The sequence below is a fragment of the Danio rerio genome, chromosome 5 (genome assembly GCF_049306965.1).
Source record: "Danio rerio strain Tuebingen ecotype United States chromosome 5, GRCz12tu, whole genome shotgun sequence".
Classification (NCBI taxonomy): Eukaryota; Metazoa; Chordata; class Actinopteri; order Cypriniformes; family Danionidae; genus Danio; species Danio rerio.
Genome location: NC_133180.1, coordinates 46,623,360 through 46,649,513, shown reverse-complemented (window position 1 = coordinate 46,649,513; position 26,154 = coordinate 46,623,360). Strand labels below are relative to the sequence as shown.

The 26,154-nt window shown below is 35.8% G+C and overlaps 2 protein-coding genes across 2 annotated transcripts in view; one reads left to right on the top strand and one right to left on the bottom strand.

The window, feature by feature from the left end:
- gc (GC vitamin D binding protein) overlaps window positions 1-355 on the bottom strand; it is a 45,668-nt gene extending 45,313 nt beyond the window's left edge. Inside the window, 1 exon segment of the mRNA NM_001002568.2 lies at window positions 207-355. Within this exon segment, the coding sequence (NP_001002568.2) occupies window positions 207-270 (64 nt within the window). The 5' untranslated portion in view covers window positions 271-355.
- npffr2a (neuropeptide FF receptor 2a) overlaps window positions 1-26,154 on the top strand; it is a 230,925-nt gene that overhangs the window by 57,288 nt on the left and 147,483 nt on the right. The window lies entirely within an intron of this gene.

Here is a 26,154-nt window from a genome sequence, read left to right as displayed (position 1 = left end):
TTTATTCAGTGCCTTTAGCTCCCAACCTGCAGAGAGCACATATTACATAAACTTTATAGTTATACAAACACCACTAGTTCTGTTAAACTTTAAATAAACATTTGAAAGATAAATCCTACATCAAAGTCTCAACATTAAACTATTAAACTGAATGTCTTGAAAACCTTTCATTTTACCACTGTGAAATAGAAGTTTGTTCTTCCTACCTTTGTCAGCCAGCAATGCTGGGACTATTAAAGCATAAATTAAAATTAAAGATGCATTCATCATTTCTTATTAACCACTGGTTATAATTTCAAGATGAGTTAGAATTAGAAACTGCCACTCCGTGCAGTTTCACTAGAGACAAAAGTGTGCATGGTCAAAAATTAACTACAGTAAAAACAGAGTTACGTAAATATTCAAATGCAAACAAGACTCTGTCAAACCCACAGTTGACCGCTAAAACTTTTTGACAGAAATGACTCAAAATTGCTATGACCTACAGGAACATCTCATGAAAAAATGTAAAGGTTATACACAGAACTGCATATAACAGTTTTAAAGTTTATCTAAGAATACTTCATATCTGGCTTGCCTGGCATTAAGAACAAGGTTAAAAATCTCTTAGGAAAGACACATATTAGCTTTTTACTTATTAAAGCAAGATGCATTGTTCTTTTCACAGGAGAGGGAGTTATCAAAAGGTTTGAGTTTTAGTTTTACATGTAAGCATCTGGGTTAAAGGTTTTACACAAGATTGCAATATTGACCTATACTTGAACACCACAATGGAAAATAACCTGAATTAAATGATGTCAAACAACAACATATTAGTCTGTAGTGGATATATAGTATGTGTTTTTGTTTTGCTTCTCTTTTAAATGTAGGTTTAAATTTTGACCTTTACTTTTTTGGTCCCTATGAGGGATATGACAAATCAAGTGATAACGTTAAAATGCAGATTGTTTCCTGTGTGGGCATTAGGGGTAGGGTTGGTGTAGGGGGAGAGAATCTGTATAATGAAAAAATAATTATCTCTATAAGAAGTCCCCATAAAGATAGTAATACAAGTTTTTAGAAATGGTATTATAAAGTTGTTCCAAACTGATAGATCTTGATTATTTTCTTTCTCATTTGATTTCGAATTTCTTTGGCTCTGGGCATGTCTAGCTTTTGAGGATCTTTTGGTCTACTTCACTTTTTCAGAAATAACGTTTGTGAGAAATACTACAGTAAGAAATTTCCCAATGATTATTTGATGTATTTCTTAAGTTAATTCAAGCCTTTCTGCCTTGATGAGTCACACACAATGCCGTAACAAAGTTCATGCAGATACACACAAACACACACACACAGACGTACGCACATACGCACACACACACACACACACACACACACCCTTTGCACTGTTTTCGCACGGCAAATGTGACAAGATACATGTTAATATCAAAGATGTATAGTAAAGAAGTAGAACTACTTCACTACTGTACTTAAGTACTAAAAGGCAGTACTCCTCTGAAGTATTGTTTTTTTCTCCTACTTCCACTTTGACACAATCTACATTGTAAAAGCGCTATACAAATAAAGCTGAATTGAACTTTTACTTAAGTACATATTTTCGATGAGTTTAATACTTTTACTCTGATAGATTTTTTTATGTGCCGCATCGTTAATCGTTTCCAGGGGTGTCAAAATTATTGATATCGGTTCAGTAATAGATCATAACTGGTTATTACATAATGATGTCATTTATCTCCTTCATGCGATACTATGGCGGAGGCGAGGGCGAGTAACGCTCTTACTACAATGAAGTCGGCGCAGCACACGAGCCGCTATTTCACTACTACGGAGGAATGCTGTAAGATTCATCTATGCCTCTTTCTTTCACTTTGGACGTTTGACGCGCTTGCGTTTGTTTGGTAACTTTTCCTGCCTAAGGTGCGAGTTTTCTCCACTGTGTCTGTTATGGATTACCTACGATAACCTTGTATTATGCGCATATAGACGAATCGGTCAACATCGCTTTAATTTCTAAAGCCGATAGCAGCCCTTTCTGTTGAGCAGGTGAAGAATAATCTATTATAGGGTTGTAAGACCTTGCCTGTCGTGCTTAAAAAGCAAGCGGGATAATATTTACATTTGTTTATTTGCTATGAATGTTCATGCTGTCTTCTGTGCTTGCATTGGAGTTTTGTTTGATACAATCAGAAAGAGCGTTTTTTTTTTTTTTTTTTTGAGCAGGTCAAATTAAGGGTACACTTAATATACTTAAATTCTTAAATATCTTACTGCTGTGTTAAATGACATTATTGTATTACAAATAATATATTAATATATTTATATATTTTAATTAAAAAATTATTGTGTTGTGAAGAAAAATCTAATTATGGAAAGGATTGTTAATGCACCGTGATGCACTGACATATCTAATTAAACCGAATCGATGGCATGATAACCGTAACCGAACTAAACCGTGAGACCAGTGTAGATTTACATCCCTACTTGTTACAATTATAGACCTTTTTCTTGGCTACTTAATGGAAAGCACCAAAGTGACCAGCGTCTTCCGGTAGAATGTTTAGAAATTCTGTTTACAGCGTTTATAACCGGTAATTTGCGATCCGAAAATGGGTTTCAAAAGTGCTTTGAGTGGATTACAGAGTGTTTTTGTGACACACAACTTTGAAAGGTGCGTGTTAAAGCTGTTATAATCTGTCAGATCTGTGGTTCGAGCGCGAGAGAAAAACAGTATCATATGCCATGTTTCTTTTCGTTCTGCTTAATCACGTGCCCCAAAAACAGATATTTAAAATAAACAAAACAATATGATGTCTTCTGACTGCTTTATTAACTATATTACACAATACTTGTACTTTTACTTTCAGTACTTGAGTAGTACATTTTGAAATAAACTACTTGCAATACTTAAGTACAAACAATGTTGAATACTTTAGTACTTCCACTGAAGTATGGTGCTTAAAGAGCACGTCAACTTTTACTCAAGTCACTTTTTGATAGAGTACTTGTACTTTTACTTAAGTCTGGGTCTCTAGTACTTTATACATCTCTGGTTAATATCCACAGCTGTATGGATATCCGTTATGATGATGTACAAAATTAACCAGATTTAACATCCACAAAGCTAGATTGAAGCGTCTTCTTTTATAATTGTACTGACATGCGGCTCTGGTGAGTAAAGACGGTAAAATTGCTATAATTCATGACAAACATGCACTGTTTTAAAAATGTTTCAACTTGTAAAACTCACTCTTGATCACATTTGATTATGGTTGATGATCATGGAGAGCTAATAAGATCTTTTAATCCTGATTGCTCATCCTCTCTTATTGTTTTGATTATATGCACTACAGAGACATGTTAATACCTGGCAGTCAATCAAATCGGTGGGCAGGGAACCACACCCCCATGTCGCTTTGCGGTAGCCCTCAAAATGGAAGGGATTTAGATCCTATTTTAATGTCAGGAAATAAAAAAGAGGCCTATTGCCTTTATATGACCCCAATATGACTGTGGACACACTTTACCTACACACCGTTCTGTCCAAAAAGCTTGCAAAAATATGATTTTCATCATAGGTTTCTAGAGTATACTGCTGGCCACTGTTATACTAAACATACTTCTGGCATAAAAGAATCATTGTGTAAATTACATCAGAGGCCACATTAACACATACTTAAGCAGCAAATAGGTTCTAAAAACAGCAAACAAACTTTGAACTAGAGCAAAGGCCTTAGAGTATATCTGCTCTTTGTTTTCCACAAAATTGTAAACAAATAAGACCTATTTGGGTTTATTAACCTTTCAGTTCATCTGTACGAGCAAACATACAGTCCATAGTCATAGAGGCGATGCACTAGTGAACAGGAGGAGCTTAGATAAGCTCCCAACACATTTTCAGACAAAATAGTAAAAAAAAAAGTCCATTATAATACTGCACTCAATTGTCCAATATATGCATACAATTCAGCATTCAGTTATAGCTTTAAAATATTTATCATGGGCTTTATCTCTTTATTTCTTTATCTCTTGCATAAAAAAGATTGAGGGTTTGATGAGATCAACAGCATTCTACTGTAGGTTTAAGTGCAAATGCTTGTTGGTGCCCAAGGGAACAATGAATAAAAGAAACAGGGTAATATCTATATGAGATTCCATGTGATATATAAAATTTGCATGAGGAAAATTAGGCATGAGGAGAATGTAAGCGTTGGACACAGCATGGTTTGACAGTAAGAGAAAAGGAATATATCTTCATTTAGCTGTTGACACAGAAACAGGATACTTCCTTAGGCTCCGTTTATTATTCTTTGTCATGTTAAAGTTAAAGTGTCCTTTTCATATTCATGATTGTGTTTAATTATATAGCACCCTGTGAGACATAACATTTTTCATAACACTGTACACTGAAAAGTGAAACTACCGTGTCTTTCATTTAAAGTACACCTTTTTATTTAATAAAAAAATAAAAGCATTATTATTATTTATTTTTTTTAAAAAAAAGCTTTTTTACCATAAACTGGCATATTTTCCCAGATTTTGTGTTATATGACCACTTGAAAAATTTCTTATTTGAGTTGATTACTATCTTGCTAAACATTCATAGACACACTGAAAGCACCAGCATATACTTTACTTCAGTTCTTGAAAATAAAACAAAAGCATAATCTAGAGTTACATGTATTTATTATAGTCCACAGTACACATTTATTTTGATTTTGAAGGTGAACCAAAGAATTTCAATTTGCATTTCAATTCAACTTCTTTTCTTCCTTGAGCAAAATAAACATTTTGAATAAATACTAATATTAAATGGCATTTTTTAGTTTCAACCAAGTCAAAACTATAATTTGAGAGACATTTTTAAATGTAGATGTTACAAATTACAGTATATTTTTTAGGTTGGTCCAAAGCAAAATTATTCTTTGATGGAAGGGTAAAAACATAGTTCCCCTTTAGGGAACTTCAACGCTGTATCAAATGTTGATGCTATGGGAGCACTTCATGTTTGACAAAGTCCTGAAGCATGTGTGTACAGTAATCACTACAATGGAACTGGCGGAACGTCACCACGTCTTATGACATGCAATACGTTATACCAGGAAACTTTATAAAACCTGGGCTTGCCATACAGCTTCAACTTCAACTTTGTCGAAACAAGCATCCAGGCATACAGAAAGTAAGAAAATTAGATGCAGCATTGAGGTTCCCTGAAGGGGAACCATGGTTACAGCCATAACCTGAGAATGCAAGAGGTTCTCAGGTTGTTGCTGAACGCAATCCCAACAATGTCTTACTGAGTGCCCGGGTAACATGTCCGCTTCAAGGCTCTAAAGTGTTAGACTCTGGAAAGGGATCTATAACCAGTTGATAAAACTGGCTAAAGGTGTGAAGGGTAAACCTTCCCATTATGTTGGATACATCGGCAAGGATGTTCCATTGAATAAGGCTTTGGAAGCTGCCATACCCATGTTGATTCGGCCCGGAGAGCCAAGGAAAGGGTTGAAAGTAGACTTTGTATGCTAGTGAAATAGCATCTCCACCTGCTCAAAGATTGCTTGGACACAGGGGAACCGCGATGATGGTTTCAGGATAGAGCAAACAACTGTTCTGATGTATGCCACAGGGCAGCTCTGTGGACAAAGGCGTCTAGATCTCTAACTGGACAAAGAAAATTCCTGCTCTTGTGACTTGAAAGGAGGCAGATAAAAGGCCTGTGGCACTATAGGTTGAGCCATGTTAGTGGGGACCTTAAGGGTGCGCTCACACTATGCTATCCAAACCTTGCCCTGACGAGTTTCCTGGTTCATTTGACAAGTGTGAGTACTTTGAATCAAACCCAGGCACGGTTCAGGTGGCCAGCCCTGGCCCGGTTGGAAGAGGTATGCCAGAGCGCGGTTCAGTTAGGCTTTGGCACGGTATGCTTGTAGTGTGAGTGCAAAGTGTGCCTGAGCCCGAAACTGAAAATGTGACATCACTTTTAAGGGACTATTTCATATGGATTTATTAATCATTCTTACTTTTTAATGGAAGCAAACTGACATAGTTTATTAAAGATACAAACCCCTTGCTCACGTCAGCTGCAGCTTCAGCAAACCTCCTAATACATGCAGCATGATGACTTTTATGATAACTTATAAGCGTCAAACGTTGTAGATCTGTTCAGCAAAATATTTCACTATGTATTAATGCATATCAAATGACTAAAAAAAAAAAAATAGAACTACAGCAATCTCCACTTTGCTGAGCATCAATCATGACATGAGTTTGCTAAGGTTTGGAAGGTAAAGATGCAGTATGAGTGCAGGCTGTTGGGGGAGAGGGGATGGGGGATAATTCAAGGCATCTGTAGCTACAGTGAATACGCCCTAAGTCTGTACCCCTCCTTGGGGTACAAGAATGCCCTGAGCATTCAAGGGCCAGAGTCAAGTGTAGAAGAGGCCACCGACTGGGTTCTCCAGTTTCTCCCACAGTCCAAAGACATGCGATATAGTTCAACTGGGTAAACAAAATCATCCATAGTGTAGCGTATGAGTGTTGCTGTAAATGAGAGAGTTTATGGGTGTTTCCCAGCTCTGAGGGTTCACACGTTAGTGTATTCTCAGTGCTGGGTGGCGGAAAAGGCATATGCAACATGGTTGGTTCATTTCGCTGGTCCCTGATCTCTGATAAATCAGGGACTAAGTTGAACGATACCAATTGTATATCCTGGCCATAGATGACATTGTGCTAGGGGACGTTAGATATGCATCTGAAATCATCAGATATGTCATTTTGATGTTAAAATGGAGAAATGGCCATTTTAAGTAGACAAATATCAAAAAAAAAAATGTATTTATGTAATAATTTTTTGTAGCTCAAGATGTAAGGGAATTTTATCAAATGGCTGGGAAAGAGCAATAAATAAAAATGGTACGAGTATTAAAGATTATAATCCATGATTTTTAATAAATAAGATCAGATAGGCACATCTTTTTTTTTTTATTCTACACCTTCTTCAGACATTTTATCATTATTCTTCACACTTACCTGAGACCATTTAACCCCTCTCACCATCTTTCTCAAATACAAAGATCCTTCTTACAGACCATTTCAATTTTACTCAATTCACCCTAAATGCTTGCGTGCTGTTCACTGCTAAAGACCCATTTCATGGTAACTGTGGCTAAAGAGATTTTAAGCCGCACCATGGAAAGAGTTGAATCAATATCATTGATCAACAATTTCAATCCCAGACCTGTTATGGTCCAATAATCCAAAAAGTAGAGGTATATTATTAGTTCATTTTGTTTTCAGCTATAGGTTATGGAATCAAATTCTTCTGTCACACGTCGTTCACATTCTCAAAGTGAAATGAAATAACTGTTTCAGTCATGGTAATCAATGAAATCTCCGTTGGCTGAGTCTCCACTGTGCGTTTTAATCATCAGTCAATACTATATTGCAGTTGGCACCATTTTTAAGACTCTAATAAGCTTCAGAGCTTTACGGGTTCAGAGTACAGGCAGAACACATTGATTTTGAATATCTGTTGTTCTTGGAGGTCAGCTTAGTTTTTTTCAACACTCTTTCAAAGCGCCTTAGATCTGAGTACAATTAACTCATACATTATACTAACGCAATGCAGAATCCATTAAGTCAAAGTCACATAGATTTTGAAATTTAGCTAGATGCTATCATTAGAAATTAGAAGAAGAAAAAGATAGACTTACAGTTTAAGCAACCGGAGATTTTTCTCTTTTGTGCACTATGAACTATAGTCTACCAGACTAAAAGTTCCTATATAATGTACAAACACAGCAAAAATACTTAAGTGTTGAACCCTGCAAACCATCTTAAAGCACCCAGTTTGCCTGGGTGTAATGCTAAATATATTAATAAGCAGATTTATTGAATAAACTGCCAATGTGTGGTAAAAGTTTATCATCACCCATAACAGTAGCAAGGGGTGATTCGCCCCACGGCCAAAAGGTCTAGAATTGTCCTTTTAATTGTTTTATGTAATTTAATATTATATATTATATTTATTATATAATTAATAAAATATATTAATAGTCAATATATATTGTAATAAAGTGTCATTTTAAATCACTCTGGCCAATAATTCGAATCCAATAGAGCCTCAAAGCCACAACAATGTAACACGAGTCACGTGACATAACCCACTGAGTGTTAACATTTGAATCTTTGATGCGACATCCATAGGCTACTGAGTTACGCTGTGGGTCGAAAAGAGCAAGAAGGCAGAAAAAGGCAGGCATCAGCGTCATTATTGCAAAATATTAAACATATGTTCAAAAAGACTGCCAAACAGGGTATAGGGCAAAAATTTCTTCCTAACAGATGAAAATCTACCCCTATCCATGAGGTTCTAGGCTAACTGGCCACATTAGCCGTGGAGGGGGTGTTTCAGAAGACCCACCCCTCACTGACAAAGGTCCAGATATTGTCTCATATATAAACTCATTTGTCCTATTTTAACTGCTATGCCATCATAAATAATGAAAATAACCCATCGAAAAAGGCTTTAGGACTTTCATTACTGTATTGTTTTTAAACAGAGAAAACATTTCAGGTAACTTTTCTTCTAATTCTTGGACCTTATTTCTCAAATGAAAAAATTAGCAATAAAAAGGTGTAAAGTACCAGAAGTGGACCGTATTAAATTCATTTGAATATATTTTAGCGATTGCTGATATCCAGGAATTTTCAAATGTATTTTTTTTTTTACCGAAGTGGCTATAAAAATTCTGAAGAATTAATTATTATTATTTTTGTATTATTATTGGTGTTGTTGTTGTTGTTGTTGTTGTTGTTGTTGTTATTATTATTATTATTATTATTATTATTATTATATTATTATGTTTTAATTATAATTTTTTTTTTTTGAAATGGCCAAATTGTGACTGAGGACAGTTGAATGTGCTGGCCAGCTAGTTTTTTGTCTAATAAATGATGATAGTAGGCTACAGTTTTTTTTTACTTTAAAACTTTAACAAATTGCTATTTTTTCCTAGTGATATATGATGAACTAAATTTGTATTTCAAAAATTAGTCTTTTATTTAGTTATTTATTTTTTGCAATTTTTAGGAAATATTTTTAGTACATCAAAAAGTGTGGTTATGATGACATCTGACTAGCTAATCCAGCAAAAAAAAAATGTCACTAAAATGCAGTATTTAAATCGCATAGTTAAATAGAAACTAAGGCATATAACTGCAAAAAAGTACACTTTTTGAGAAAAAAAGAACCACCCCTTTCACCAGGCTGACTACAAGCCTGACCTGTACACTACATAATCAACTGATTGCTAATCTTAAGCAGAATTAAATAAATATTTGATTTAAGTTTTTGGATGGTTAGATTTATTTATAACCTTCAGTTTCTCTCACTTTATCATAATGAATAAACTGTAATAGTGAGGCTAAACAGTTCTTTTTTGGAATAGGTAAATTGATAAATGTATGTGTTGAAACTGAAGTGTACTACTTTGGATTATACAATTTTGTATAAAGGTCTTAGGGTACATACCATTTTCAATTTCAAGTTTCAAGAGTTGTTCTAAATAGATTTTGGAAGGGTTCAATAAAATGTGTACACAGATATCCAGTATTGCCCATATGGTAAACTAATTTATTTTCAAATATATTTTGAAATGTATTTCAACATATACAATATGGCCAAAAATATAGTATATATTTGTTTTTTTACATGAATAAAACGTTTAAATATAGGTCAGTCCGTGATACTGATGGGGGAGAACGTTTCCTGATTCACTCCTCCAAAACACCCCAAGTTAATTCATTCATTTTCTTTTTGGCTTAGTCCCTTTATTAATCTGGGATCGCCACTGCGGAATGAACCACCAACTTATCCAACATATGTTTATGCCCCTACAGCTGCAATCCATTACTGGGAAACATCCAAACACACTCATTCACACACACCAGGGACAATTTTATCTTTCCCAATTCACGTGGACCACATGTTTTTGGACTTGTGGGGGAAACTGGAGCACCCAGAGGAAACCCAAGCCGACACTGGGAGAACATGCAAGCTCCACATAGAAATGCCAACTGACCCAGCTGAGGCTCGAACATGTGACCTTCTTGCTCTGAGGCGATTGTGCTACCCACTGTACCACGGTGCTGCCACATCCCAAAAGTGACTCAATAATATTTAGTTGTGGTGACTGTGCAGGCCATGGAAGATGTTCAACTTCACTCTAATGTTCATCAAACCACTCTGTCATGAGTATTGCTGTTTGCATTCTGATACACAGCACAGTCTTCAGAATACATGGTGCTTCAGAATGGTTGGGTTGTCCTTGGCAGTTACGAGCCCATATAGTATTAGACCTAGGCAATGCTATGATATTATAGCACAAACCATCACTGATCACTGAACTTATATTTTACAATAAATAAACAGTGACTTTAGAAGGTTACAAGACCTAATGTCAACAGTCAAACATGGATCCTTCATAGATGCCAAACTCTTCCCTGAAAAAGCTCAAAAGTGAGCAATTGAGAAATCTGCTTTTGATGTAATGCAAAATGGTATCATCTGTGCTGTTTGTTGCTAATTAAACTTTACAGGGGTTGCAGTGATGTGCATGCAACACTAATAGTATGTGTTTAAGGGGTTTGTGTGTTCTGCAGATGCTAAATTGGGGTGGAAGTTGCTGTTAAATATACTTGCTGCATGGACAAAGATAAGTCTATAATTACTAAGCAAATGACATTTCAGGACAGAGCTCATGACGCAATTAGAACATCATGACGCAGGGGACAAATGGGGTATGCAGTGTGTAGGGGACTGGAAATCTTCTTAATAGTGCTTTTGAACAATATGAATAATTAGAACCGTTTATATAATTGTGTGACACTGCAGACACCATTTTGAAATTAAAAATAATTTTAAAATAATTAATGAGTTGTACATTTAAACATCCTTTTGAAAAAGTTGTACTCCCAATACATTCATAAGTAAAATTCAATTCATAATGCAGTCAATCAGGGGATGCTAAATTTACATTTATTTGTTGTCATTTAGCAGAGGCTTTCAACCAAAGTGACAAAAGTGTCGGGATTCAGGTGATCATGGAAGAGATGGGTTGTTAGTTGTTGTTTGACTGAATGAGTACTTCCAAAGCAGAGCAGAAACAAGAGATGAGCTGGTAGGACCTCATAAAAAGCATTATATGTGTCCAGAAATGAAGAAAAGTCATTTTAAGGGGGTGGGGAAGATTATGGTATTTGACGAGAGATCATGATTATGAGAGCAAATTAATTTTTACAAAACAACAAAGTGCACAGATACATTATTTATAACAAGTACTACTGTGTAAATAAAAAAGAAGAGCAAATTTTAATTTCATGGTGACTTTAAATGGCAATTACCCTCATGTCTAACAAGGAATAAAGTATTTTTGTTCACTTGGACATTGCAAATTTTTTTTTGTCATTTAACAATGAGCTCTGCCAGCACACAAGAATTTTTTTCTTTTATTCATTTTGTTTATTACTGTATTCATGATGTACGGTGACAGACATAAAGTAAGCAGATATCACGTAACAATTGTGAGAAATACTACAGTAAGAGCTTTAACCATGATTAATGATGTATTTGTTGTGGAGTTAATTTAAGCATTTTTGCGACGATTAGTCACACACAATGCTGTTACAAAGCACACACACACACACACACACACACACACACACACACACACACACACACACACACACACACTCACACACAAGGTGTGTGTTTAACTTTGCACTGTTTTTGCATGGCAAATGTGACAGGATACACATTATTATCTAGTGCTGAATAGATTTCTGTTATGTTAATGTACAAAATAAACCCGATTTAACGTCCACAAACCTAGATTGAAGCATATTCTGTTATAATTGTACTGACATGCGGCTGTGGGGATAAAGTAAAGACAGTAAAAACGCTGTAATTTATTACAAACATCCACTGTTGTAAAAACGTTTTCAACTTGTAAAACTCACTCTTGATCACATTTGATGATCATAGCGAGCTTAACAGATCTTTTAATCTCAGTTGCTTTGCACACATCCTGTCTTGTTAATATGATTATGCATATTATATGATGATACATTCGCGTATCATCATATTAACTGTCTTGTTAATATGATGGTATGCGAATGTCAATCAATTCGCTAGGGAAAGGAAACTGCACTCCTACTGTACCTCAAGTTGCGGTGGGCCTCAAAATTGGAGGGATTTAGATCCTTTTTTATCGCCAAGAAATTAAAAAAAGAGGCTTATTGTCTTTATATCAACCCAATATGACTGTGGACACACTATACCTACACACAGTCCTGTCCAAACAGCTTACAAAAGATGATTTTCATCAAAGGTGCCCTTTAACAGAGGCAAAAAAAAATTCTATAAGATTTTATGGGTAATTAAAATATGATGTGCATATGTGTGTGTGTTTGCCAGGGGATTATCCTAGTGGCACATGAGTCTTATTACCAAAATAGCAAAGTATAGAGGTGTGTTCCAATTGGGACATATCATCCTCCAAAGGGCAATTTAGAGTGAAAACAAACATGGCTGCCATATTGAACTGTCATTTCAAACCTAAGCTCTTAAAACTAGCCACAACCAAGCGCCCTTCGGAATAAAGGATTTTAAAGTGTACAACTGATGGAAAATTTAGACCCCATGAACCTCTGTGCAGGAAAGTTGTTTGGTGTCACAGAATAACAACTGTTGTGCTTCTCAATATCCTTCCCTGTTCCTACAAAACAGGAAATATCCTACAAAGCAGAAAGCGATTGAGCTCAGCATCTTGTAGGACAACTCAATTTTCTAATTGCACCGCGAGGAGGTGAGAATTGAGGAAAGAGGACTGTTCCTGAGGAGTCACGAGCACGGAAACACAGATGTATCCTATGAGAAAGTGTTTAGCTGACAAAGCTTAAGAGGCATATAAATTCTTCCTCCCATTCACATCTGCACGGGTCGCTTACCATGGTGGAATGTTTAAACACTCATAAATGTGAGTATGAAATGAAATGTATTCATCCATAATTTAGAGTTATTCCAAGGGGGTGCAGTAGGGTGGCAGACACAGGACTTGATTTGTTGCTATTTTTAGACCAGCACAACTGTCGGTTTTACGTTTTGCATCACATTGTTTATTTAGCAAATCCATTTGCACCACTTTATGGACTCATGGCTATGCTTATCTGAAAAGGAGGTGTGTTAAGGCATATTGTTGTCATGTTGCTATTTTGATGCAACTGAAATAGACAGTGCATTGACCAAGTAAAAGCTGGTCTAAAGTTAATGCCGCAGAGTTTTTCTAATTTAAAGAGCGCATTATTGCTTAACACACACAGGATGTAGCAATACACAAATATCTTTACATATTAAAAAGAATAAAAGGATTAAAATGTTTTTAAAAATTACTATTTTATTATTATCATTTAAAAAAATACTACCTACATGCCTTCTTCACTTTGGGGGCTTTGGAATCTGGCTCTGTTGTAGTCAATTTATTAATGACAATTTGTATTTTTATAATGTTATTATTAGTAGTTGTATTTATTTATTCATTCATTCATTTTCTTTTAGGCTTAGTCACTTTATGAGGTCACCATGGCAGAATGAATCGCCAGCTTATCCAGCATCCAACACTGGGAAACACCTATGTACTTTTACACACATTCAATTTATTCAATTTACCTGCACCACATGTATTTGGACTGTGGGGGAAACCGGTGCACCGGGAGGAAACCCACATGAACACAGGGAGAACCTAAAGGGGCTAATATTTTGTCCCTAAAGTGGTGTTTAAAAAATTTTAAACTGCTTGTATTCTAGCTGACATAAAACAAATAAGACTTTCTCCAGAAGAAAAAATATTATCAGACATACTGTGAAAATGTCCTTGCTTTGTTAAACATTATTTGGGAAATATTTAAAAAAGAAGAAAATAAATCGAAGGGGGCTAATAATTCTGACTTAAACTGGATGTAGCAAAGGCCAGCTAGTAAAGTGATGTGCAGGTAAACCTCACTCCTCTGACCTCTAAATGGTGCTCTAGTGGCATATTAATTTTTTCCCTAGGCTATATGACACTTAATAGGTAATTCCCTTTTATTTAAGAGCATAATTTAAGGATGTTGCTTATTAATCGGTTATCTTAAGTAAAGAAAACCGTTATGTGTTTCAGGACAAAGAGCAAGTAATAAAATGTAGGCTATGGCAAATATTTTGTTGGGCTCAGCAGCTATCCACTATGCATTTATAATTAGATTTTTATTTTTATTTTACCACATTATATGAAAACATAAACATCTGCTTGAGGATATAGAACACATTTTGTTGTGCAGTTTTTCCCAATCCATTTGTAGAGCAGCTCTGCACAGGACTGGCTGACAGAAAATAAGGTAGTTTCTAATGGTTTCACTCGCCCAAAAACTGCATGATTTGATTAATACTGTATCATCATATTCAAATACTTTATAAATAATATTTAAAAAGTCCACTGCTGTTTACTGAATTCGGAAAATATCTAGAATCTTTTTTTTTTTTTTTCAGATAGGCTTGTCAATGAAATGAAAGTTTAAAATGCCTTTTAATTTATTTGTGTTGTATATAACTACATTGTTGATAGCTTTTATTTGTTTTATATAGTTTTTTTCATTTAATGTGATTTTATTATATGTGATATTTGTAATTCTTTAAATGATTTCAATATAGCTTAGCCCATTTTATCTATAACACTATTGTGTTGAGCCTAAAAAAGTGGACATGTAATTTATAAAGTTTTTTGTTTTTCTGTTGTATTCATATTTTGTGATATATTCGAATTAATGAAAGAAAAAAGAAAGAAAGAAAGAAAGAAGGAAAGAAAGAAAGAAGGAAAGAAAGAAAGCCAGCTGCTTGTGGCATCAAACAGAGCTGTAAAGCGAGGGCTTTACACGCCGGTCTTGTACACACACACACACATGCATCTAAACGCGTGCGTTTCATGCACAAATACAAACTTTGAACTTGACAAAAACCTCGACAGCTTAAATTTACTGGCTGTAACTGTGACTGTCTTTAATGTGGTGTAAATGCATTATTGAAACATCAAGAAGGATGCAGCAAAAAATATCACATATTAAATTAAACCTACTTTATTATTGTATGCAACACCCTTAAAAGGGAAGCATAAGGCAGATCCTAAGCAAAAAGATCCCTAGCCTATAAGGTGTATGGAATAGCCTGTCTTAAACTGACCAGCTATACGTTTTTCTTTCCCTTATATATTTATTTATTTTAGTGCATGTACTACACCATCCTCACCAGACTCTAGGCAACCTTTGCATCTCCTTTCACTCTGCCCCGAAGCCCCAGCTGGCCCTCTTTGGCCCAAGGTATTTGGTGGGCTGAAAAAGGCTGGCCACTGGCCCTGAGGAAGCTCCGCTTTGACCCAATTAGGCCCCGGAAGTGACAGTGGAAACGCAACTGGCCCTGGCTCGCACTGGCATGCACACTTTCAGCGTGATAGTGGACATTCTGCTATTGGTACCGGAACCTGGGATGGGAGTGAAGTTTAGGGTGATGAGTGTAGCAGAGGCCAGCTAGTGACGTGCTGTACAGGTAAACCTTGCTCCTCTGACCTCTAAAAGTGCTCTAGCGACAGATACTAGAGGTGATGGTCTTTAGCCTCCTTGTTAGAGCAACCGACTCCCATGCAAAAAGTTGTCAGTTTGATCCCAGCTTAGAGTGGGTTGGTTGGTGTAGCATTGGTGGGTACATAAAACCAGGAACGGGAGTGAGGTTTAGGGGGTGGGTGTAGTAGAGGTCAGCTAGTAAACTGCTGTGCAGGAAAACCTCACTCGTCTCCTCTGACCTCTAAAGATGCTCTAGCGACAGATGGATGCATGTGTTACAACTGACTCTCTGACTGTTACAACTTGCCTCACAGGACGGGTAAATAGTAACAGTTTTACTCCTGCTACTTTTTGCAATGCTGCACTGAGACCATAGGTCCGGTGATCATAATTTCAGTGCTCATTTGTAGAAGAGGCTTGTGTTTATCTGCAAAAAAAAAATGGTATGTCTAACCCCATTACTTTGTTCATTATTTGGCCAAAACCAAAAAGTGTTTGTGTCCCACTCTCCCCTAATAAATTTTGACAAGTGCAGATTCTATGCTATGACGTGTCCTGAAACTCTTTAAAAACATTGTTCATCAGTAGAAAAGAGCATAATTAAGCAGGTACAACTGTTTTATTATTGTTATTTTAGACATAAATGGAAGATCTAAAATTGTCGGCAATTAAATAAGTCACTGTTGCTATCAGTTGATGGTTTCTTAACAATAGGCTCAATAACCTCTAATTTGAAAAGGTTCAGGAATTGGCATATATAAAGAATTTCCTGTTATGATCAAGACAGATTTGTTGATTTCAGTATTAACTATTTAATTACACAGTGCCATTATTAGTAATATATTTGTACACAGTCACTTCAGTGCAGTTTCCACAAGCAAGTTTTATTTATTTATTTATTTACTTTTGTTACTGTTTTCAATTATTTGTTTAACAGATTTGGTTTGACAGATGACTTTTTTTTTAGTCAGATGAGAATAAGAATATGTTATTAGGTAAATCCATGTATTTTTAGGCAAATATTGCTATGCTTTCAATGGCATGTTTTTCATGACAGACTGTTCTCTCCCTTTTCACATAAACAATTTAAAATTGAATTAATATTTATTCATTCATTCATTCATTCACTTTCGTTTTGGCATAGTCCCTTTATTAATCTGGTGTCCCCACAGCGTAATTAACCGCCAACTTATCCAGCATATGTTTTCCAGACGCAACCCATCACTGGGAAACATTTACATAAACTCATTCACACTCATACATACACTACGGACAATTTAGCCTACCCAATTCACCTGTACCACATGTCTTTGGACTGTGGGGGAAACCGGAGCACCAGGAGGAAACCCAAGCAAACGTAGGGAGAACATGCAAACTCCACACAGAAACGCCAACTGACCCAGCCGAGGCTCGAACTAGCGACCTTCTTGCTGTGAGGCGCCAGCACTACCTACTGCGCCTCTGCATTATTTGTTTAACAATAATGACTTGCTGTACTTTATGCCTACTTAAAAAAATAAAATAAAATAAATAAATAATAATAATAATAATAATAAAATACATGAATGGATCCTGTTTACAGGAAGCTATTTAATATGCTAGATCAACTATTATCATAACTGACAAACAAAACAGCTTCCCTATACATACAGTAATTGAATATAATGGAAACTCAGGAGCTTGGTGCTCTGTTTTTGAATGGGAAAATTAAGAGTAATCCCCTTAATGTTTCAAAATGATGGAGCACCATGCAAACGAAATACATGCTGTGTCAGACATTGTTAGTTATTCAAACATGGTAATGTTTTACGTGTGTCATGTCTGCATACAGTACCTTTCATTGCTCACCAGGTATAAATTAAAGATTGTTTTTATCAAATCCTTCCTAGAGAACATTTGTTGTAAGCTACATAATTATATGACAGTCATCAGAGTTATATTAATTATATTTAAATCATAATTGAACATTCCAAAATATGCTCAAGACTGGGGACTTTATGTATTGAAAAAACGTTCCTGTGATTTTTGCATGAGTGATATACAGCATAACGTTTTTAAAATGTACAATGTTTACTACAGATCACTTTGTTATTCTTTAGGCGAACAATTATGGAAAAAAACATGGAAACTAATTCTTTGTCATTCATTGTCTGACCATTTGCTTCCTTCTTTGGACTGGAGGTCCTTCTCTGTTGATGTCAGTTTGATGGCTTCAGCTACAATATTCTTAATCACACCACTCTAACTTTTAGTTTTCAAAGAGAGAATGATGTGCACAATCAATAAAACCCCACCTTCTACTCAAAATTCAGTTTCAGTTGGAAGTACATCTGTATCCTAAATTAAACCACATAGGCTCATTCTGAAAATGTAGCCCTATATCTATTTCTAGAGATCTCGAATTATGTAGCTAGAAGTATGTATGGCTGCATTTCGTCTTTAAAACGAATGCTATTGGGCCATATGACGCTGTTCCTTAATGTGTTTATCAGCTGACTGCTTACCTTCGTATGGATAGCTTTCTTGCTGTGACCAGTTTATCTAGTTAGCTCACCATGTACGTTGGTGGATTGAAGATGCAGAAAGGAGTTGACCACAACTACGGAGTTCAATTCCTGCAAAGAACAGTTCCAGAAAGTGGGTAAGACAAAAACAGAAGATAAAAAAATTAAACACATGAGTAAATAACAGGGTGAGTATGTAGTAAAATCTGAAACGTGGTAAAAATCAGGCGAGGACTTTTGTTTTTCTGGATTGCTTTTTAAAACTGCCAGTTGGGTTTAGGGAAGTGAGTGGGCAGGTTTAACACGCATGGTTTAAAACTCTGCTGGGGCAGGGGTGGAAAGACCCAAACAGTGCGGAAACAAACAAACAAACAAATTCATAAGCATTTGAATTTATCACTAATAATAACATCCATATTTTGGTATTTTGATAGTTTAGCCTCTCGTAGAGACCAAATAGTGTAGTGATATATATATATATATTTTTTTTAATTCCAATATTAAAATGAACATTATTATTATTGAGATTTTGGTCACTCCTCTCTTAAGGTGTGTGTAAGTGAAGTTTAATTTTAAACTAATTTAGAGAGGAGCATGTGCTCATGATTGACCCAGCTGGTCCACATTAGCTAATCATGATCCTCCAATCAAAGGATCCCAAATCACTATATATATCCTCATTTCCTTTCTACAACTATCTTCGTCTGGAAGAATCCTCCCCTTCTTCCTCCTTAATCCAGAATGGGTGGCACGGTGGCTCAGTGACTAGCACTGTTGCCTCACAGCAAGAATACCAATGGTGTTGGGTCCTCGCTGAGCCATCTGGTATTTCTGTGCGGAGTTTGCATGTTCTCCCCGTGTCTGCGTGGGTTACCCCCGGGTTCCTCGGTTTCCTCCCACAATACAAATGTGCTCTATATTAGATAAATTAAGCCTAAATTTTTTTAAAAATAATGTCTTACTCTCAGGAAGTTCGCCTTGGCCTCAGCAGCGGGGGAGTTTGAGATAGACCTGAGCTCAATCTCCACTCGCCCTGGAAAAGGGGGGGAGCCCTGGGCTCGAGGATCCCTTGAGCTCAGGGCTCTCTCCCGGGACAGCATGCCAAACAAGCTATGTATAAATCATGAGCTAAGTGTGAACTCTTGAAATAACAGATAAATAACTCCTTTTAAATGGGGCATCAGCATCAGCTTACACTGTTGCAATGATTAACAATCAAATATTGTTCATTGAGTTATACAAATGTAAAGGTGTTTCTGACCTAATCGTAAGGATAATGAGATCATCTAACTTATAGAACCTTTTATTCTGTGGTCACACTAGAGTTTAGTGCATGCAAAATTCTGTTGTAAGGCTCTGCGAAAAGGGGCACGATTAAACAAGATGATTATACATTTTAAAAAGCGAGTGATTAGTCCATATTTTAACTTCCTGTCCATAGAGGTCATGTTTTGAACATCGATGTGTCTCACGCAGTCACATGTTGCGATTTAACAGGTCACAGTTCATCAAGTTTGAACTTTGCACCACTACGAACTGAGGCTCAATTTTTTTCCTAATAGCATTAAGCAATATAAGTGTGAACTCTTGAAATGTACAACAAATGAAGTGCATAGGCATGGATCATGAAGGTGATTAAGCTGAGGATTTGTGATAATTGCTCTGTTCATCTCTCATCTTTTCTAATAACAAGCTAGAGTCTGATAAGGTAAACCTTTTTCCAAAATAACAAACAACTGAGAATGTTTTTGTTATTGATGAATATCAGTTTAAAATAATTAATTACAATATTTTATACTGAAGCACACTATACCAAGGTCTCATTCTGTGGTGTAACACTTGCATTGAAAACCACCTATCTTGTAAAAAACAACACAAATTGTATACCACCACCACGAACAACACAAATTGTGTACCACCACTTTCAACTTTCAACAGAATGTTTTATCCTTTCTCTGAAAGACAGGATTGAAAAGATGGCATTTTTCAAATCCATCCATTTCAAATCATTTACTATTTCTCAGTCTTTAACTCTTCAGGGTATCTCCATTTATTTCCTAAAAACCTTATATTATTTCTTCCTTTTCCTTGGCTCTAACCTTTCTAACATTTTGTCTCAACTGCATTCAAGGAATGGGTTTACCCCAAAGTTAACATTCTTGCTTCTGTGGAAAATAACATTTTATTATATAATAATAGTAAACATAAATAAATAAATAGTTAGTTAGTTAGTTAGTTAGCTAGTTAGTTAGTTAGTTAGTTAGTTAGTTAGTAAAAAATGTTCCCCACTGGCTATCAATATATGCTCGCTCTTAAACTTCTGTACTGAAGAAAGTCATATAGGTTTGGCACTGTGAGCAATTGATGATAAAATGTGTAGGTCAATTGATCTTTTATCAAAAAGTTTTTTAGAGTTACCAGTTTTTAGAACTGTTATACAAGTATAACATGTCAAAACTAGAAACAGTAGCCTTATCTTTATTCTCTCTTATGAGTACCTTTATCTTTATTCTCTCCAACTTATGAGAGGGATACTGCCTTTGGATGTTTCAGAGAGTTTTTCTATGTTTCCTTTCCCAGACATGAAAGATGTTGATCTACTGTATAATACATAACACATCAAATATTTTTTATTTTTTACATTTCTATACAAAACAACACATTGAGGGTAACGGAAAACAATCATGCAGTCATGACTGTAAACTTTAAATTCGAATAATATGAATAATATGCTATCTATCATTAAATCAAATACATGCAAATGCCTTAGACTTGGACTAGTACTTGAATTTAATTCCACCACATACATTTAATAAAGCTATGATGACATAAAGACATGCTTCACTATCCCACTGAATTGTATTCTCTTTTTCAATTATTTCCACGATTCACTTTTTTTGTCTATTTATTTGCCAAATGCTATTTGCTTTAATGCTATAACTCAAAAATGTCCAGTATAAGTGAAATATCCGATTAACCATTCAGCTTTTGGCATTATTACTTTGTGATGTAATTATTTAATGTATATTCTCTGTTATAGATTTCAAAATTTTCTGTTGAGAAATAAGAAAAAAAGGGCCCTGTTTGGTGACTGCATCTTTAAAGAATTGGAATTAGTAGCAGATGTTTAAAGGAAGAAGTTTAAAGGTGCAGTGTGTAAGATTGACACTAAATGGTTGAAATAGAGATTGTGGTTCCTCCTCTGACGACTACCCGCAAATGTTAGTTGTCAGATTGATGGCAACAACAGTCTGCACCACACCCAATGACGCATGACAAAAAGCAAACCTTTTCCACGTTGAAGAAATTTTTTGTCCAAAACATCACTTGAAATTTCTGTTTTAGCAACAGTTTCTATTTCTCACAACTGAAAAGTAGCATAAACTTCTATGAAAACAATCAAATTAGGTACTGATTATGTGCTTTTTACAATGTTAAATGCTATGAATGTGAGTTTGATTGACTTTTTACATGACATTTATTGACATATTGAAAGTAGCAGCAGATAGTTCACCTCAGATCTTGAAAATAATAATAAAAAAACATATTAAAAAGTGCAAACCAACAAAAATCAATCACTCAGTATGTACTTTTAATAATGTTGAAGAGGTTTAATATGTAATAAACAAATTCTAAACCTTACAATTTTAGCTGAAGTGCAGTGAGTGCACTATTCATTGCTTCTGAATGGCTGTATTTAAGAGTTTCTCTCATGTTGCATAATGTAGGTACAAATAGATTTCTGGTCACTGGAATCTTGTCACATTTCATGTTGCAATATATGCTGCTCATTTTATAACTGAATCTGAGTCTCATTTCGGAGGCTGCAGTGGTCCTGCAGAGGTTGCAGTTTTAGCTGCACCCACATGCATCGAGTAGCCTTCAGGATTGAAATGAAATGTGATGTGTTTTCCACCAAGGCAACACAGAGTGCAGAAATATAATTGGGTTAATTGCAAGTGGGCGAGTTACAGCGACAAAACAACAGGTCTTGATGGTCCAGAGCTCCTTCCGTGGGATCCGAGGCAGGTGAGCACCGCAGGTGTATCAACTTACGGGGTGGCCTCACTCCGTTCCCATGGCTCTCGGCCACGCCCCCTCGCCACAGTGTGTCTGTGTGGAGTTTGCATGTTCTCCCTGCCTTCGTGTGGGTTTCCTCCGGGTGCTTCGTGTGGGTTTCCCCCACAGTCCAAAGACATGCGGTACAGGTGAGTTGGGTAGGCTAAATTGTCCGTACTGTCCAGAGTGTGGATGTTTCCCAGAGATGGGTTAGGGTTGGAAGGGCATCCGCTGCGTAAAAACTTGCTGGATAAGATGGTGGTTCATTCCGCTGTGGCGACCCCGGATTAATAAAGGGACTAAGCAGACAAGAAAATTAAAGAATGAATGAATGGTCCAGGATCAACATCAATAAATTTTAATCTTGATTGTCCAGGATCAACATCGGTAAATTTGAATCTTGATGATCCAGGATCAACATCTGTAATTTTTCATCTTGATGGTCCAGGATCAACATTACTGAATTTTAATCTTGATAGTCCGGGATCAACATCTGTAATTTTTCATCTTGATGGTCGAGGATCAACATCAGTGAATTTTTATCTTGATGGTCCAGGATCAACATCAGTGAATTTTACTCTTGATGGTCCAGGATCAACATCACTTAATTTGAATTTTGATGTTCCAGGATCAACACCACTTAAATTGAATCTTGATGGTCCAGGATCAACATCACTGAATCACTGAATTTTATTCTTGATGGTCAAGGATCAACATCAGTGACTTTAATTCTTGATGGTCCAGGATCAACATCACTAAATTTGAATCTTGATGGTAAAAGAATCAACATCAGTGAATTTTAATTTTAATGGTCAAGGAACAAGGTTACTGAATTTGAATATTGATGGTCTAGGATCAACATCAGTGAATTTTAAATTTGATGATCCAGTATCAACATCCGTAAATTTTATCCGTGATGGACCAGAATCAATATCAGTGAATTTGAATCTTGATATTCCAGTATCAACATCACTGAATTATATTCTTGATGGTCCAGGATCAACATCAGTGAATTTTTATCTTGATGGTCCAGGATCAACATCAGTGAATTTTATTTTTGATGCTCAAGGAACAACATCAATAAATTTTACTCTTGATGGTCCAGGATCAACATTACTGAATTTGAATCTTGATGGTCAAGGATCAACATCAGTGAATTTAAATCTTGATGGTCCAGGATCAACATACGTTAATTTTTTTTTAATCTTGATGGTCCAGGATCAACATTACTGAATTTTAATCTTGATGGTCCAGGATCAACATCAGTAAATTTTTCATCTTGATTGTCCAGGATCAACATCTGTAATTTTTCATCTTGATGGTCCAGGATCAACATCAGTGAATTTTTATCTTGATGCTCCAGGATCAACATCACTGAATTGTAATTTTGATGGTCCAGGATTAACACCACTTAATTTGAATCTTGATGGTCCAGGATCAACATCACTGAATCACTGAATTTTATTCTTGATGGTCAAGGATCAACATCAGTGAATTTTAATCTTGATGGTCCAGTATCAACAACCGTAAATTTTATCCGTGATGGTCCAGAATCAATATCAGTGAATTTGAATCTTGATTGTCCAGGATCAACACCACTGAATTTGAATCTTGATATTCCAGTATCAACATCACTGAATTATATTCTTGATGGTCCAGGATCAACATCAGTGAATTTTTATCTTGATGGTCCAGGAGCAACATCAGTGAATTTTACTCGTGATGGTCCAGGATCAACATCAGTGAATTTGAATCTTGATGGTCCAGGATCAACATCAGTGAATATTTCTCTTGATGGTCCAGGATCAACATTACTGAATTTGAATCTTGATGGTCCAGGATCAGCATCACTGAATTTGAATCTTGATTGTCCAGGATCAACATCAGTGAATTTTAATTTTGATGGTCCAGGATCAACATCAGTGAATTTTATTCTTGATGGTCCAGGATCAACATCACTGAATTTGAATCTTGATGGTCCAGTATTAACATCACTGAATTTGAATATTTGATGGTCCAGGATCAACATCAGTGAATTTTTTTCTTGATGGTCGAGGATCAACATCTGTAAACTAGAATCTTGATGGTCCAGGATCAACATCAGTGAATTTAATTCTTGATGGTCCAGGATCAACATCAATGAATTTTATTCTTGATGGTCCAGGATCAACATAAGTGAATTTGAATCTTGATGGTCCAGGATCAACATTAGTAAAATTGAATCTTGATGGTCCAGGATAAACATCAGTGAATTTTTATCTTGACGGACTAGGATCAACATCATTAAATTTAAATCTTGATAGGCCAGGATCAACATCAGTGATTTCAAATCTTGATGGGCCAGGATCAACATCAGTGAATTTGAATCTTGATGGTCCAGGATCAATATCACTGAATTTGAAAATTGATGGGCCAGGATCAACATCAGTGATTTCAAATCTTGATGGTCCAGGATCAACATCAGTGAATTTGAATCTTGATGGTCCAGGATCAACATCACTGAATTTGAAAATTGATGGTCCAGGATCAACATCAGTGAATTGTTTTCTTGATGCTCCAGGAACAACATCAATAAATTTTACTCTATGGTCAAGGATCAACATACGTGAATTTGAATCTTGATGGTCCAGGATCAACATTACTAAATTTTTCTCTTGATAGTCCAGGATCAACATCAGTAAATTTAAATCTTGATGGTCCAGGATCAACATACGTGAATTTGAATCTTGATGGTCCAGGATCAACATTACTAAATTTTTCTCTTGATGGTCCAGGATCAACATCAGTGAATTTTATTCTTGATGGTCCAGGATCAACATCAGTGAGTTTGAATCTTGATGTACCAGGATCAACATCAGTGAATTTGAATCTTGATGGTCCAGGATCAAAATCTTTGAATTTGAATCTTGATGGTCCAGGATCACCATCAGTGAATTCAAATCTTGAGGGTCCTCTATCAACATCAGTGAATTTTTATCTTGTTAGTCCAGGATCAACATCTGTAAAGTTTCATCTTGATGATCCAGGATCAACATCTGTAATTTTTCATCTTGATGGTCCAGGATCAACATCTGTATATTTTAATTTTGATGGTCCAGGATCAACATCAGTAAATTTTAATCTTGATGGTCCAGGATCAGCATCAGTGAATTCAAATCTTGATGGTCCTCTATTAACATCAGTGAATTTTTATCTTGTTAGTCCAGGATCAACATCTGTAAAGTTTCATCTTGATTATCCAGGATCAACATCAGTAAATTTTCACCTTGATGGTCCATGATCAACATCTGTATATTTTAATTTTGATGGTCCAGGATCAACATCAGTGAATTTGAATCTTGATCGTCCAGGATCAACATCATTGAATTCAAATCTTGATGGTCCACTATCAACATCAGTGAATTTAAAACTTGATAGTGCAGGATCAACATCAGTGAATTTTTATCTTGTTAGTCCAAGATCAACATCTGTATATTTTATTTTGATGGTCCAGGATCAACATCACTGAATTTTACTCTTGATGGTCCAGGATCAACATCAGTGAATTTTACTCTTAATGGTCCAGGATCAACATCAGTGAATTTGAATTTTGATGGTCCAGGATCAACACCACTGAATTTGAATCTTCATGGTCGAGGATCAACATCAATGATTTTGAGTCTTGGTGGTCCAGGATCAACATTAGTAAATTTTAATCTTAATGGTCCAGGATTAACGTAACTGATTTATATTCTTAATGGTCCAGGATCAACATCAGTGAATTTGAATCTTGATGGTCCAGGATCAACATCAGTAAATTCAAATCTTGTTGGTCCAAGACCAACATCTTTGAATTTGAATCTTGATGGTCCAGGATCAACATCAGTGAATTCGAATCTTGATGGCCCAGGACCAACATCAGTGATTTTGAATCTTGATGGTCCAGGATCAACGTCATTAAATT